Here is a 17,648-nt window from a genome sequence, read left to right as displayed (position 1 = left end):
TACTGTTCCCGGTGACAATGGCAGCGCTCTGATTCCGGACTGTCAGCTCTGCAGCTACATGGCCTCCGTCCTCGGTTTGACAGGTAGCCGGTGCAGTGCGGGTTGACGTGCCTGGGTATCACCGATTCACGACCGTTCCTCTGTCCATTGCTCGGTGCCGCCCACCCGACAGAATGGCTGCTACGGCGGAACTTTTCGAGGTGAGTCCCACATCCTACTAATCTAAACAAGGCCTGTGACAACTAAGTCCGCACACACTGGGCCTTGTCACGGGATTATTTTAACGTGAGACGTGGTAAAGCTTCCTAGCACTAATAGGAGGCCTCTTCCTCCACCATTGTTTACAGGCAGGCCTGTGTAGCACAGCTCTCACCCCCCCATACACATCTGGTACGCCTACTCAACTGCAACTCCTATTATCCTTGCCAGGTAATGAGAGTCGAGGAGCGAGGGGTTGCTTCAGTTGCCTTGAGTGCTATGGCTCCCAGTGCTGACTGCATTGCATCTTTAGAGTAATGATTCGAAGCAGGAAGGGCTGCACATCCTGTATTCTCCTGCTGCAGAGCATCGCAGTATTTACTAAACTTACAGCTGAAAATATCTAGTTGAGATCACCGGCACAATTTTCCAATGTATTTATTTATTTTCCGCTTGGAGGTACTGAACCTGCGCATGTTGTAACAGAGCTGTCATTCTGTATGTTCCTGTACGCGTTGCAGCTGAATTCCTTTGAATAAATATAGCTCAAAGTGACAAATGTGCAGCTGTCCGTTTCCATGGGGATTACTCAATGTACTGTACTTTGTGCCAGATTTGTTCTGAGTAAATATAGCCTGTTGGGAAGAAGAAATGCTTAAGTGTGTTTTCTAAGAAAATGATGGGACTGGAAGTTAACCCACGTAATGCCTGACTCTAATAACTTCCCCGCCACGTCAAGGCACACTCTCAATAGGGTGAGAACCTACTCTCACCTCCTACATAGTGGACACAAAGCAGTTTATACTGCTACCAAAACCTTATTAATGTGTTGGGGGAGGTGCAATTAAACCTCCTCCCTATTAACCCCTGGACAGCAAGCTGCAACCAGACTGATGAGGAGCCAACAACCTCAAATATGTGCAAACAGGGAAAAGAGAAATGTCGGTGCGCTAAGCTAGTCACAGGCTCAAATAATACAAATGTATAATACGAGGCCTTGTGTGCCTTGACGTGGCGGGTGAGCTTAATTATGCTTTGGCCAATTCATATAACCAAAACCTCTCATTTATATTATGTTTATATATTTGTTGCCAACTTTATTAGGGTAAGAAGCGCAGACAGTTTTTGTTTTTTGTATACATTGTACAGCCAATACACTGTTTTTGCAGCATGCTTACACCTGTTTGGTAGGCCTCATATTACACATTTGTATTATTTGAGCCTGTGACTAGCTTAGCGCACCGACATTTTTTCTTTTCTCTAGTAACTTCCTACAGAATAATATCAGCTATATACGTCTGCAGTCAAAGCATCTGAGATAAGGCATACTCACAGAAATGGGACACATTTTGAATAATGCTTTTGGGAAAATAATGGATTTTTTGTCCATCATTAAGTATTAAAAATAATTAGAAAAGACAGCATATAAAGTAAAATTAACGTTGTATTTATAAGTGTCAGTTTAAGGCAACAATAACATAATAAAAATGTAAGTTTGCCGTTATCATTGACTAATTCCTTTATTAAAGTAGGTGTGCACTGCGGTGTCCCTATATGTGTATGTTTTATTTATTAAATGCTCTTATTATCAGATGCTTTACAGTTTGCTGTATAACTAAAGGGGTGATGTAGGGCTGGCAGTTACAGTAAAAGCGTATGCCTGGCAAACCGCTTCAGAACCCCCAAACAGAGCCTAATCTAGGTACAGGACCTTAGGTCATCTCTATATTTAAAATATTTATATTTAAACTGGACTTTCACTATAGTGTGGCATGTAATATCTAGAAACATGAGCTATAATCCAATTACTATTGGTTTGGAAGGATTCAGTTCATCATTGCAGTATTGGGAATCTGATCATGCACCTTGAGATTGAAACAAAGAGGTAGAAGAAAAATAAATCCTATTTTGGGGCAGCAAACCAAGACTTCTATTTTAGAATACATTTCTGCTTCTACATTAGATTTGGTAGTTTGCATTGTAATGTCATCAGTTTAATTGCTTTTGTTCTTCCCTAAGGTGGACTGACTACTGGCTTCCCGCCCCAAGGATAGGCTTGATGGTCCATTATACTTTACTAGGGCTGCAACTAACGATTATTTTAATAATCGATTAATCGGCCGATTATTTTTTCGATTAATCGATTAATCGGATAAAAAAAAACAATATGCAAATTTTTCGTTTATTTAAAAGAATTTAATGAACTGGATGTTAAAAAACAACTTAAAATTTACATTAACATTCTTATTTTGTTATGATGTAATAAAAAACAATATTTTCAAAGTACAAGAACCCAAACACAATATTTATGAAACAAAATAACCCCAAACATTCTGAAAAGAGGTGGACTATTACTGTTCAAGAAACTTTGCCCCAGCACTTTGCACTTTGCACCCAGCACTTTGCACCCAGCACTTTGCACCCAGCCCTGGCACTTTGCACCCAGCACTTTGCACCCAGCACTTTGCCCCAGCCCTGGCACTTTGCATCCAGCACTTTGCACCCAGCATTCAGCACTTTGCACCAGCACTTTGCACTTTGCACCCAGCCCTGGCACTTTGCACCCAGCACTTTGCACCCAGCCCTGGCACTTTGCACCCAGCACTGGCACTTTGCACCCAGCACTTTGCACTGTGCCCCTGCACCCAGTCTCTAACTCTGCCCTGCACCCAGCCCTGCCCCCACATTCTGCCCTGCCCCCACACTCACACTCTGCCCTGCACCCACTCTGCCCTGCACCCACACTCACACCCTGCCCTGCATCCCCACCCCCACTCTGCCCTGCACCCAGTCTCCCACTCTGCTCTGCACCCACACTCACACCCTGCATCCCCACCCCCACTCTGCCCTGCACCCAGTCTCCTGCCCTGCACCCCCCACCCCCACTCTGCCCTGCACCCCCACTCTGCCCTGCACCCCCACCCCCACTCTGCCCTGCACCCACACTCACGAACCGCTCTGTGCGAATGGAGCCACTCGCACAGAGCGGTTCGCTCTGTGCGAATGGAGCCACTCGCACAGAGCGGTTCGCTCTGTGCGAATGGAGCCACTCGCACAGAGCGAACCGCTCTGTGCGAATGGAGCCACTCGCACAGAGCGAACCGCTCTGTGCGAATGGAGCCACTCGCACAGAGCGAACCGCTCTGTGCGAATGGAGCCACTCGCACAGAGCGAACCGCTCTGTGCGAATGGAGCCACTCGCACAGAGCGAACCGCTCTGTGCGAATGGAGCCACTCGCACAGAGCGAACCGCTCTGTGCGAATGGAGCCACTCGCACAGAGCGAACCGCTCTGTGCGAGTGGAGCCACTCGCACAGAGCGAACCGCTCTGTGCGAGTGGCTCCATTCGCACAGAGCGATTCGCTCTGTGCGAGTGGCTCTGTGCGATCCGTGCACCTCCGGAACGCGTCACATCCGTCACGTAGCTAAAAGAAGGCGGAGACTGCAGAGCGTGTAGCAGAAGCGGGGAACGCTCGCGGAGGTAAGTAAAAGGAGCCGAGTGCTCCAACAACGAATTGATCACTCGATTAATCGATAACGGATTTACTAATATTTGGAATATTCTGCCAGAATTCATAGTTAAAACATTGATTTCTAGTATGTAAACGCAAGTGCTAAAATCAGTTCAACAACCTTTTATGCACACGGTGTTCAGAATCTTCTTTCATGTTGTTTTGTTTTGTTTTTTTTAACCTTTATTTCTTGTTCAGATAATAAGCTCTTTGTATTCACAGGAGCCGTTTGTTGCCGATGAATATATTGAGAGGCTGGCTTGGAGAACGCCAGGCGGTGGATCCAGAGGAGGGGCGGAATCATTTGATCCAAAAAGGTAAGTACTAACTTATGTTTTAGAACTTAAGTTAGAAACCCATGAGGGCAAAACTGGAACATGCGCATTTTACTTTTCAAATTTGGAATTTTCAGAAATTGGTTTCCTGGGCCCATATCCCATTTGGGACATTTTGGAAGCCCCCCACTGTAAATTACCCCATAAAAGTATATACACATGAACAGTAGACGAGTCAAGGTGTTCAACTAGGGTAGTTTTGACAGTTTTCAGCCAGCCATTTCTTCACTGATGTCTGCCAAACTTCACAGGGAAATTATTTTATTGCGTTTTTAACGCATAAATTTCAATGTTGCAATTTCTTGCACAGCGTATGTGTAACACCACAAGAAAACACCACATTTTGTTCACCAACATCCCCCGGTTCCAACAAGGCCTCACATGCATGGTTCATGCATTTTTTGAGGAAGCTATGAGGGCAAAACTGGAACATGTGCATTTACATTTTTTTAAATATTATTTTTTTTATCAGATTATTTGTAAGTGACAGGTTTAGGCCGCTGACATCAATCAGGGAGACCGATCAATAATCAGCGACTTAAAATGTCACCGACAAGTGATCAGGTAATAATTATGATTTTTTCATTTATTAATAATTACCCTAGATGACCCCTCTCTCTTTGTAGAGCAGGGTCATCCGTGGGCTGCCATAATGATCCGATCACTCCTATTGGCCAGGAGCGATCTGATCAGCCCAGCCCAGCATTTGACCTGGAAGCACCCTGGACTTTCAGGTCAGTGCTGTTTTTTTTTTTTTTATTATTTTATTATTTTTTTTTTAATTTATTTTTTTTTTTATTTTTTTTTATTATTATTATGGGGGTCATACACAATCGCAGCATTGAAGGGGTTAATTGAGGAAGAGGGGATAGGGGTTAATTGAGGAAGAGGGGGGTAGGGGTTAACTGAGGAAGGGTGGGGGGGGGGCTGGTCTCCACACTCATGTGGAGACCAAAGAACCCTGTCTCCCTGTCCCTGAAGCTGCCTCTGGCAGCTGGGACACAATCTCCAATAGACTGGAGATTGTAGGGGAGGAGTCTCTTTGATCAGTCCTACAGGACTGATCAAAGGACCTCTGGGGGCTCGTTTTTGCTGTTGTTGGTCTGCCTGGGCTTCCAGGCAGACCACCAGCAGCAGGGCCCCCTACAAAACGGGAATTAACCCCTTCAATGCCGCAATCGTGGCATTGAAGGGGTTAACGCTGCACTGAGGCTCTCATGGAGCGATCAGGCAGCAGGGGGGTGTTGTGTCAGGTCCCCACACTTGTGTGGGGACCCATTCAAACACACCACCCCCTTCCCTGAAGCTGCCTGTGGCAGCTGAAACCCCGATTTGCAGATTTTTCTGCAATCGCGGTTTCTGCCTAGAGAATCAGGCAGAAACCGCGGGAGTGATCGTAGGCTTGGGGACGGGCTCTGAGCAGCAGCGCCCCCACGATCCCCACGATTGTGGCGATGTGGGGGGCGGTTTTTGGAGGAGGCGTACCTGGTACGTCCCGGTCTACCGGTGACTGTTAACCAGGAAGTACCAGGTACGTCCCGATCCTGAAGAGGTTAAATAATTTATTTTTTGAAATCAGTGTGTTTTATAATTATGTTGGTTGTACTGAATAATGAAAACAATTACACTTATAATATTTCACTACTGAATTATTCGGAATATGCTTTCTATGGACAATTTTGTTTTTATATTATCTTTCAGTATAGAATCCAGGGTAATAATAAAATAATAATAATAAAATAAAAAATATTACAAACTGATGGTTACTTTGAAATTTGTTTCAAATTTATAGCAAATCGAAATCACTTAGTGCAGAATGAACTCCTTAATAGTGTATTGTAAAACAAATAACATATAAAAAAAAAATTATAAATCCTCCCATGTGTTGCAGCCGCGTCCTCCAAAACTGCTACAAACGCCAAATACAGCGTGCGCAATAACATAACATTGCTTTAAATGAAAGGATACCATCTGTCTATAGATGGCACTTATATAAATATTCATATTATTATTGTCTTATATAGCGCCATCAAATTCCACAGCGCTGTACAATGGGTAGACGGGACATAACTAGTAGTATATAACATAATAATTTGGCCTACAGAAACAGTTGAGGAGCACCCTGCATTAAACAAGCTTTTCATATCACAGAAAAACGCCACAATAGCGAAGTAGAATCTGAAATGGTTTATCTATATTATTAGGTTGTTGGAAGAGTTTGTAAATCACATTGAAGAGCTGAAGTTGATGGATGAACGAATTCAGAGAAAAGTTGAAAAATTAGAGCATCAGTGCCAGAAAGAAGCAAAGGAGTTTGCCAAAAAAGTGCAGGAACTACAGAAAAGCAACCAGGTAAGAAAAAAATGTCTTAACGCAATAGACTGTTAATTCATAGCGCAAAGAAGAGCTTTAGTTCTTGGGTTATGAGTGATGGATGAGTAAAGGGACTTTCTCTTAATGAATATCTGTATACATGGCTCTAGATACACCATTTCTACTAATATTCAACGCACGACCCTCCCCGGCAATAATTCTTCAATCATGTAAAGTTGTCTTGTTCATATATTTTGCCTAGAATGCCTTTTTTGTCATATTGCCAAAAAGCAGTCACCGATAGGCTGTTTCTATTAAAAAATGTTTCCTACTTGTTTCTTTGTTGTCTATTTACTTAAAGTGGAACTCTCACAATTCTTATTACTAGTATCTGATTTTAAAAAAAAAGCTTTAAACAATATTTCTTTTTAATAGCTGTAGTGTTTGCATCTGTATATTAGCTGTTTCTATGAGTTCTAGCTTTGTTATGGTTGCCCCATCTACCAGACAAAAACCTGACAACTTATGCTTGTGGCAAACAATGGAATTGCTCAGCCTTACTCACTCAGCCTGACACCCGACTAACGCAAGTCTATGGAGGAATGGACATTGTTAGCATTGCCATAAAGACTTAGATCACCAAAATATTACAAATGGCAATAATAGCAGCCTCCAGATCTGCAGATAAAGGAGAGAAAACCATGATTTTGTCAATGCTAAAATATATTACTATATACAGCATAGGATTTAATGTTCAAAAGGGATTTTTTTTTAAATGGAACTACCATTTTACAGCCCTAGCAATTACCGTATTGGCTCGAATATAGGCCGCACTTTTTTCCCCCACTTTAAGTCTTTAAAGTGGGGGTGCGGCCTATATTCGGGGTTTAGCGCCGGGCAGGCAGCGGGGTTAGGATACAGATCCCCCGCAGCGGTGCAGGGGACCTGCATCCTACTCCCCGATACGCTCAGACAGCCTCCCCTGCCGGCACTTCCCACGGGGGGGTGCCGGCACGGGAGGTTGTCTAAGCGCATCGTGCGGACCGTCCGCACGATGTGTTTTACCTCTGCCCACCCCCGACTTACCGGAGCAGACTCCCGGGTGCCTTGCGGGGCCGGCGGGGGACATCTACGCAACACGCGTTTGCAACTTCCGGTACCGGCACCGGAAGTTGCATACGCGTATTGCGTAGATGTCCCCCGCAAGACACCCGGGAGTCTGCTCCGGTAAGTCGAGGAGGGGGGGCAGAGGAGGACAGTGGCAGCATCTCTCGGGAGGGGGACAGTGGTAGCGTATCTCGGGGGGGGGGGAGGACAGTGGTAGCATATCTCGGGGGGGGGGGGACAGTGGTAGCGTATCTCGGGGGGGGGGACAGTGGTAGCGTATCTCGGGGGGGAGGACAGTGGTAGCGTATCTCGGGGGGGAGGACAGTGGTAGCGTATCTCGGGGGGGACAGTGGTAGCGTATCTCGGGGGGGGAGGACAGTGGTAGCGTATCTCGGGGGGGGACAGTGGTAGCGTATCTCGGGGGGGAGGAGGAGGACAGTGGCAGCATATCTCGGGGGGGAGGAGGACAGTGGTAGCATATCTCGGGGGGGGGACAGAGTGGCAGCATGTTTTTTTTTGGTGCTTTTTTAAAGAAAAAAAAATTTCTTTAAAAAAAGCACCAAACTTTTAGGGGGCGGCCTATATCCGAGCCAATACGGTAATATTTGTAGTGAAACAGCACCTTTAAACTCTCTTTCTTGTGTTGTTTAGTAAATACATATTTCATACTATAGTACTCTGTACTGAAACCTTTTTTCTTTACATATCACCCTTGTAAAAGAGAAGTGCTTTTTTTATAACCTTTAATTTTGCAGATCCCTGCTATTTACATTACTTATATTTCTGTGCAATGGTTTTTTGTATGTGTCCAAAATGTAAAGATTTACAAATGTGTTTTTCTTTCCTTATAAATCTATATTTAAATTTAAATATCCTGACAGCAAATGAATGATGTTGCTAATTACGTTTCATTGAAGACTAGAACTTCAAAGGGATAAAACTCCTTTTGTATTAGAACTTTTTATTGCAGCTGCTCCTTTCTAGCCTCTTAAATAGGCGTAAATAAGGCTTTTGTCAACTTTCATAGATGAACACAGCAAACACGAAACAAATCATGGTTTATTATTGTCCTTTCTGCCAAGCAACAGTTTTTTGTTGACGAGAAGGAAAATACCGTATTTAATCTCTAACACTAACATCTCTCAGCCTGTGTATAATCATTTATGTATCTAAAAACTATATTTTCAATTTTGGCTAAATTAACATTAAATAACACACCAAAAGGCTTTTCCTATGACGTCTTTGTACCAGCCTGGTAAAGGATTTCTGTCCCTGCCATCACAAATATTTATAGTATTTTGTACAATATTTGGCTAATTAATTGTTGTGAATTAAAAGAATATACAGAGTTGTCTTAGACAAGAAGACTTGAGAAGGTAATTGCCCCCTTTGATTCCTAGGCAGCCCTCCACAGCGTGTACTTAATTATAATATTTTAATGTTATTGTTATAATATCTACCCTCCAGGTTGCTTTCCAGCATTTCCAAGAGCTGGATGAACACATCAGCTATGTAGCCACTAAGGTGTGCCATCTTGGTGACCAGCTGGAGGGAGTAAACACACCGCGCCAACGTGCCGTGGAAGCTCAGAAGCTGATGACCTATTTTAATGAATTTCTAGACGGGAACTTACAATCTGATGTTTTTATCAATCCTGAAAAGGTAAGAGCTGCTGGCAAGGCATTAAGTGGCTCTCGATGACAAACAGCATTGCCCTGATTGCGATGAGTTACTGCATTCAAAAGTTAGATCTGTCGAGAGATGATCTTGTTAAACTTCAATTGTTTGCATGTGTGGATTGACAATATTACCATGTTGAACACATTCATTTCTTAAAGCAACATAATATATTTCTTTTGTTAAACCTGGCATATATAACCTTTATATAGGAATGTTCCATGGTGAAAATTTCAGCTGTGCAACAATACTAAATGGTTCTTGCATGTCATGACCGCTGCAAAGATATTCTGTGTGAGAAAAGGCTTTCCATCTGATATGATCCAGAATGATTTTTGATCCAGATACTTTTTATTTTTCTCGTAGATAAAAGAAGCAGCTGATATAATTCAGAAATTGCATCTCATTGCACAGGAGCTGCCATTTGACCGGTAAGTCCCCCCTCAGTCACTCAATGCTTCTCATTTAATAAAATGTAACTGAAATTAGGAATTACGGTGTATTTATTAATTTGTATTTGCATGTTAAAGCCGAGTCTATTATCCCCTTTTATTGTCTAGTATTAGAAGTCACTGGTGCTACTGGTGTATTCTGAGAAAGTTAACATACGTTAAGGGGACGGTCTAATGTATCATATAGCCCCATACAAAGAATGCATGTATTTAAGGGACACTCCAGCCATCATATGCACTTTAGTGTGTATGATAGCTAAATGATTCCTTGCAAATGCATGAGGGAATTCTGCAGTATCCCCCATATGTATTTGCCCATTCCCCACCCTGAGCTATTTTCCATGCAGGAGATGTGTTCAGCACATCTAACAAGACCTCTGTGTGAATGCATATTAAGCGCTTCCATTGATTGCAATGGGACCTCTATCCTGCCATTCATTCATTGGCTGTTTTAAGCAGCCAATCAGTAACACCAAACCTTGGACCAGAAACGTGGGAAGCTGCATCCAGTGTTCACTCCAAAGAGAGCTCTGCTATTAAAATGGGAGAACATTAAGCTACTGTGTCTGTAAAGTATCGTTAGACTAACTGGAATACTCACACAAGCGAGTGCAGGAGGGGGCTGGTGTTGAGAATGCATGCACGTGTTCAGACAAATGCGCCTCCTGCAATGGAAATAGCTGGGGGGGGGGTAGTACAGAGAGAAAACCCAGAGAGAGGATTGTCACGAATCTCTATATGCACTTACATGCAAAAAAAAAAAGTAAATTTAAAGGTGACTCTCTGTTACCATGTGCATTAAAAGTAGCTGGATTGCCCACTTTTTGTTGATTTTTATTTGCAATCCAAATTTTTCTTTCAGGTTTGCAGAAGTGAAATCAAAAATTGCAAGTAAATATCACGATTTGGAGCATCAGTTAATACAGGAGTTCACAGGTGCGCAGAGGAGGGGAGAAATCTCTCGTATGAGAGAAGTGGCAGCTGTTTTACTTCACTTCAAGGTACAAACTTTTAACAGAGATATCCCTGAGGTAGTAAATGCGTGTAAAAAACACAATAAAGTGGCTATAATCGAAGAAATTATGTTACTGAGTGCTATAACAGTCACAGTTCTATGGAATAGTAACCTATTTAACACAGGAAAAATTGTAAATGTCTTAAATTAGACTATTTGGTATAATATTTCAATCATAACAAGAGACATGTAAGTCTTGCATGGAAAACACTGTTTTCTATTATTTTTTACTTTACATCCCCTCAAAAAATATTAAACTGCATTTGCTTTTCTGTTTTCTCAACAGGGCTATTCCCATTGTGTGGATGTGTACATTAATCAGTGTCGGGAGGTAATTTATACCATTTAACGCAACATTTTTTGTTCTGGTTTGTTCATTAAACAAAAGAATATGAATGATGCCTTTTTTTATAGGGTGCATACTTAAAGGGAGATATCTTTGAAAATGCTGCTTTGTTATGCCAACGCGTGAATAAAGAAGTCGGTGATGTTTTTAGCAACCCAGAAATCGTCCTCGCCAAACTTATTCAAAACATTTTTGAAGCTGAGATTCAGGTATGCTACATTTTAATATAGTTTGTGCGCTTTTCAGTGAATATGAATGCCCATGCTCACAGGCTCTTAGTAACCCTTTTCAAACCTAAGTGAATTTATATTTTTGAGTTATTTTTACAGATCGACTGTTCCTGTATTCCTTATAACACCCATAACCTTGCATCGTCCCTGCAGTTTGTATGGAAAATGCTCTACGGGAATCTTAAGGCCCTCCTCGTAGCCTGCTTGTCAGACTAGCATACCATCAGTAGCCACTTTTGGACAGGATATGACTAATTGAAACACACATATAGCAGCGTAAAATGTGGTGCAGTGGGGGTTTCAAGGCATAGGGGGTCCCCCCAGTGTACTCTGGCTTCCCATTTGGCCTTTTTGTTGTAAAAAAGTCATTAGCATCAGATGACTTGTTACTGCATGTGTACAATATGTTTGTTATCATGCCACTGGCATATTTTTGCGCAAGGGTGGCATCTTGTGTTTATTTGTGCCATGATAAAATTGCTGATTTTCCATGTTCAATGAAATATTCCAAAAGGCAATCATTTAAAATCAAAACAAGACACATACATGAGTAGTGAGCCACCAGCACTGCTTTCCAGGAAGAGGACGCAGTACTCTGTTACACCTCTACTCAAATAATATGCTTTCTCAAAGTGAGTTATGATTATGTTCTTCCTTTCCAGAGCTTTGTCAAAGACCAATTGGAAGAATGTAGAAAATCAGATGCAGAACAATATCTAAAGAATCTTTATGATCTGTACACAAGGTATATGAGCGGTTGTGCTCTTTTTTTCTATTTTATTATTTCTTTTATACATTTTGTTTCATTTGGGAACAGAGATTACATTTGATCCTTTTACCTTTTTATACTGATTTGTGGCTTCTTTATCTATAAACGGGCTATCACAATCAGCTGTCAGCTCTGCTGCCTATAAATTAATGGAGACTGTACACGTGCAGACATAAAGTGATGTTATATTTTGCTGTCTTAAGGGCAAAGAGAGGTCACTGGTTTATGTTACCACCACTTTGGCAATTTAGGTCCTATGTGCTTAAAATGGGGCATCGCTGATTTCCTCAAATGTATTTGCCCCACCTTCATTTTTTTCAAGCAAAGTTTGCCTCTTTGTTCTTACAGTGAACTATGGGCCTGAATTTAATTTCTGGCATGCCACGCTGCCATGTCTGCTGCAAAAATGCTCATCACACATGCGCAGACATTCAGGACAAACACACTGTGTTCTACCTTGGCAATAAGAAAATGTTAAACTTTAAAGGGACAGAACCAATCAGCTCTGAGTTCTGTTTTCATTAATCAGTGCAATCCCCCTGTCAGTCCACGTGGGGACTTCTAGCACATTGTCTGGGCCCTTTGCCTTGTTCTGTTATGCTGCAAAGGTGCCTCTAGAGTGCTAGAGATTGTTTACAGCCTCACAGATCCTTCAGGGTAGAGAAGATATTTAGAACATGCGATACGGCAGTAAGAGCACTGCCGTGTAATAGGAGGTCTTTTTTGAAATGTAACTGAAAGTGGGCTAACATAATATGTTTAAGGATTAGAATTAGGGATAAATTAAAATACTATAATGAGGAATTGTTACATTTTCCTCTTCCATCTTCTACATATTCCATCAGAGAAATTAATGGTCAAGGTATGACAACGATTTCTATATTTTCTTGTGTATTAAGCGCTCACTGATGTTGATCTCAAATACTGCTTTATAATCATAATTAACAAATGTATGTTTGTTCCAGAACTACCAGTCTGTCTAGTAAACTGATGGAGTTCAATCTGGGAACCGATAAGCAGACATTCTTATCGAAGTTGATAAAGTCCATATTTATCAGTTACTTGGAGAACTACATCGACGTAGAGACTGCTTACTTGAGAAGTAGGAGTTCAGCGATATTACAGCGGTATTACGATTCTAAGAACCACCAGAAGAGGTCGATCGGAACCGGAGGGTAAGAATTAGATCGTTGTTTTGATTCTAGACCTGCGAGTCTGTATTCGCCATCTTGCAGATTGCGACACCGCAAAGCTCTCCTAAAACCCAGCTGATCGCTTCTGTTTTCAGTTGAGCTCAATGGCAGCCTTGCGGAATAAGCATGCTCTCCAGCAAGTTCCTACTGAAGTGACCTAAACCTTTCTGTTCTTTATTGATTTAACATTGAATTTAGCGGAGTCTGTGCTGCTGAATGATCGTACAGAGTTCAGGGAGGTTGTGTTCAAATTAACTTTGTTGAATGCCTCGATGCATAAAAGTTATGTTTCATCTGACAACTATAATTACAGCGCAACTCTAGTTGCAGGGAACGCGTTGTGGAGAGGCTTACTGGAGTAGATTGGTCTGGATGTTGAGGCAGGCAGATGTTGTTGAACCTGCAGGAGATTGTTGGATTTATTCCCTAAGTCTGGAATTTGCAGCAAGTTAACCATTTCACCTTAACAACTTTGCTATGCATTTAGAAAGAACAGCCCTAATTTCTCCAAAAAAAAAAAAAAAAAAAACAGGCAGTAGGGTGTGCATAAAACATAGATTAATCAGTGATATTCTGCATTCTACAATCAGTCAAATCAGTCCTTCTTGTAGGGAAACTGAAAGGGAACTTTATCATTCACAGCAATGCCAGTGAGATTCACCTTGCCATTTAGTGCATTTATATGCCATTATCTATTGTTGTTATGAGTTTGAACTAACGCCATGAATGTGATTTTATGGAAGGATGGGTTTATACTTGAAAATATTCTCCATCAACTCAATAATTTGTGAATGCATATTTTACTGATGCACTATATCCAGCACCAGGCAAACAGAAATAATGTAGATTGTTTCTCCCCAAAAATTCTGTAGAATTCAAGACCTTAAGGAAAGGATAAGGCAGCGTACAAACCTGCCTTTAGGACCTAGTATTGAAACACACGGAGAGACGTTTTTGTCGCAAGACGTCGTGGTGAACTTACTGCAAGAAACCAAGCATGCCTTTGAAAGATGTCATAAAGTGAGTATTTCAGGGCAAAACGCGCCTTTATAGTCACTTCAGGGTGTTAATATGACTTCCTTTGGAGTAACATAGGATTTTCTTGTCATTTTCTCTACAAAATTAGCATGAACTTGATGGACATTTTTCATCCTCACTAAGTAACTTTGAGTTGAATTTTCATTATACTTGTTTTTCGTTGTCCACCGTTTTCTCTATTTCTGGTCCTTTTCTATAATACAAACTATTCAATTAAGTTAATACATGACATAAAATTTTTAGCTTTCAGATCCTTCTGATCTCCCGAAGAACGCATTTCGAATATTTTCCATTCTAGTGGATTATTTATGCATTGAACATATTGATTATGCCTTGGAAATAGGACTAGTGGGTAAGAATTCTCAACTTTTTGTAACTTTATTTTAAAAGAAAGGAATGTAAGCTGTGTCAATCTTCTTAATATGTAAAAGTTTTAGATTTGACGCTTTGGGGCGGTGTAAGTGTCTTCTTTTAAATGTCCCCGTTTTGTGTGTTCCAGCAATTCCTTCTCCAGATTCAAGGAATGCCAGCTTATATTTCTTTGATGTTGTACATCAGGCCAACACCATTTTCCATTTATTTGATAAACAATTCAATGATCATCTCATGCCTTTAATTAGGTAAGTGTATATATTCTTATAACATAACTCATGACTTTTGTAACTGTAATCATTGCATCCTTCCTATCATATATTCTTATTTCATGCAGCTCATCTCCAAAGCTTACAGAGTGTCTTCAAAAGAAAAAAGATATAATAGAACAAATGGAGGTGAAACTAGATAATGGTATAGACCGGTAAGAACATGCAAATCTAATGAAGCATCAATTCTGTATTAGTATTAAGCAAAACTGTAACATTTCCAAAATCTTTCATTTTACAACAATATTTTCAAATGAGGGGAAATGTTAGAAAAAACGTCATCGTCGAAAACTAAAGGGTCAGGCTAAGATGTAATGTAAGGATGTATTATTTTTCTACAACCTACCAGAAACATGCCAAGGATATGCCTAACATTATACTCCATCTAAGACAAAACCTAAGGACTGACTAAGATTTGAGTCTTTAAAAGCAGGAAAATATGGGCAGTCTAGATAGGCTTCATGGTTCTTAATCTGCCCTCAAATTCTGTTTCTATAAGGGCAAAAAACCCTTCTTAAGCTAATAGCAGTTTTGCTTCAAAGGGTAGAAAAATCCTATATATAGCCAATATACTTTATATCCAATATATATTGATAGTTTGATCACTTACACTTGGCGTTGTTTTTTTATTGTACAGTATGTACCTACATTATTTTGTGCGCATTATATTTTGTCGTAGAAGGGAAATTATGTTTAATGGGTAATTTTTCTGGCTTTTTCAAGGACTCTAAATTGTATGATTGGGCAGATGAAACAAATCTTAGCTGCAGAACAAAAAAAGACAGATTTCAAACCAGAAGATGAAAATAATGTATTAATTCAGTATACTACTGTAAGTATTTTATTCCCTTTGCCTGTATTGGAGGTTTAGCTATTCAACATGAAATTATCTTTATAACCATAAGATTTCAATGTCAAATCTTAGGCTTGTGCAAAGGTTTGCATTTATGTCCGGAAGCAAGTGGAAAAAATTAGAAATTCCATGGATGGGAAGAATGTTGATGCCGTGCTTATGGAACTGGGAGTGCGATTCCACCGTCTCATATATGAGCATCTGCAGCAATTTTCCTACAGCTCGATGGGGGGGATGCTGGCAATCTGTGATGTTGCAGAATACAGGAAATGTGCCAAGGACTTCAAGGTGGGCAAATAATAAAGGGTACCAAGAAACATTTTCCACCCATCTGCTGAGCTCTCCACAGCAAAAAAAAAAATAAAGTATCTGCCAAACCCAATCCTCAGACATTAATATCATGAACCACTTATGATCCTATAAGTGTAGGTTTCCCCTTCTTAAGCTAGTTTTAAAAAGTGCCATTTTAAAGATGGCACATGAAGCAGGTTTCAGCCTGCGGCATGGTTTGCATCCAGGTAACAACGGGTGAGACTTAGGATGCAATTGCATTGTAAAAAGATTCAGGTTAAATAAGGTTGCAATTGCTGAGTATGAAATGTAGGTGTTGGAGAATTTGCACATTTTTACATAACCATTATGTGATTTTTATATTTAAAAGTTGTATTTTAAAAGAAAAATCCTTGTGTTCTAATTCTGGTGTTTTTTTCCCTCTTGCAGATTGCACTTGTGCTGCAGCTTTTTGATGCTCTGCACTCCCTTTGCAACCTATTGGTTGTCGCTCCAGACAATTTAAAGCAGGTTTGCTCAGGTGAACAACTTGCTAACCTAGACAAGAACATCCTGCATTCCTTTGTACAACTGCGAGCTGACTACAGATCTTCACGCCTTGCCCGGCACTTTAGCTAAGATCTCGACTTTGAGAGGAGCTACGTCACCCCGAAGCCAAGTCTTGGCTGGGAGAAAGAAAGCACAGAATGTCACTCCTTAGTACGTAGAGGTGGATTTCTTTTTGTAGAGGACCGTGAAAAATGTGGCAGGCCATATTTAACCAACTACAATTCCTGCTTCTCTGTCCGCGAAAGAGCTTAAGCTAGTTCGATCCCCTCAATCGCCCGTTATATGGAAGCTAAGAAGGTTCTTCCTTTTACTCCTCATTTATTCCTGGTAGACGTGATCAACACGGGGACATACTTATTTGCTGCTTTGTTAACTTCTAAAGTAACATTACTGCTTTTATAAACACTATAAAAAAACTATGATTGTTTTTATTGTAAGTTGTAAGAAAATGGTGTGTGGTACAGATCTGTAGTAAGAGACATAAGCTTATTTTCATGGCCATATGCCCCCCCCCACCAAAGGGAAATTGTATGTAGGAAAGTTAGTTCAGCACTTAGGCAGAACTTTTTCGTTTCTTTAACAGTCCCTTGTTCTTGTTTAACTAGCTTTTTGGTTTAATTACTTTAAGGCTGATGGGTTATATTTAAAGCATCACCCCAGTGTTTAGTACAATGTCCGAACATCTCTCAAACACAAAAGTGAATCCTGCTCAGATCTGGCAAGCTCATTAACCTCTCCAAGAAAGAAAATATCATTTTTATGGTTATTTAACCTAAATTAGTGAAACTGTTAGTTGCTGATGAGCTAGTTATTTTTCTACAGGTACCCTGTGGCACAGATTTTACTCCTCACCACCATCATCATAATCATCGTCTGTGAGGGTTGGCCAAAAATGTGGCATGCTACAAATCTAGTATGATGGCCAACTTTGAATGTATTGGTGTTTAGGAAAACATAATGTTAAGCACAACAGGCCAACGTATTTTAATAGTTTATATTCTTTCTGCACCCTGACACAGAAACCAAATCCCCATTTATGCCAGAGCTGGTTGTTTTATATTAGTTGGATAGCAGGCTGCTTTAACAAGGTGTTTTAGGTTATATATTTCAAGAACCTGTGCTTCAAAAT

At 40.8% G+C, this 17,648-nt stretch overlaps 1 protein-coding gene across 1 annotated transcript; it reads left to right on the top strand.

Annotated features, from left to right (window-relative positions):
• The first annotated feature begins 1 nt into the window (after position 1).
• Positions 2-17,245, top strand: EXOC5 (exocyst complex component 5). Its single transcript, XM_053475618.1, has 17 exons — positions 2-200; positions 3,933-4,027; positions 6,250-6,397; positions 8,933-9,127; positions 9,509-9,573; positions 10,457-10,595; positions 10,896-10,940; positions 11,024-11,164; positions 11,848-11,930; positions 12,920-13,129; positions 14,020-14,167; positions 14,429-14,537; positions 14,685-14,805; positions 14,895-14,981; positions 15,550-15,658; positions 15,752-15,967; positions 16,400-17,245. Exons 1-17 carry the CDS (start codon positions 174-176, stop codon positions 16,586-16,588), a joined length of 2,127 nt encoding a protein of 708 aa, XP_053331593.1. The 5' UTR covers positions 2-173; the 3' UTR covers positions 16,589-17,245.
• The last annotated feature ends 403 nt before the right edge of the window (positions 17,246-17,648 follow it).

Source organism: Spea bombifrons, chromosome 9 (genome assembly GCF_027358695.1).
Source record: "Spea bombifrons isolate aSpeBom1 chromosome 9, aSpeBom1.2.pri, whole genome shotgun sequence".
Lineage (NCBI taxonomy): Eukaryota > Metazoa > Chordata > Amphibia > Anura > Pelobatidae > Spea > Spea bombifrons.
Note: the sequence above shows the minus strand (reverse complement) of the source record. Positions and strands in the feature narration are given on the sequence as shown.

What these genes read in the sequence shown, in the direction of transcription:
- EXOC5 (XM_053475618.1), top strand. Translation starts at nt 174, where the DNA reads ATGGCTGCTACGGCGGAACTTTTCGAG. An exon ending in CAGGAGCTGCCATTTGACCG is followed by an intron (nt 9,574 to 10,456) that starts GTAAGTCCCCCC and finishes TTTTTCTTTCAG; the next exon opens with GTTTGCAGAAGTGAAATCAA. An exon ending in ACATTAATCAGTGTCGGGAG is followed by an intron (nt 10,941 to 11,023) that starts GTAATTTATACC and finishes CTTTTTTTATAG; the next exon opens with GGTGCATACTTAAAGGGAGA.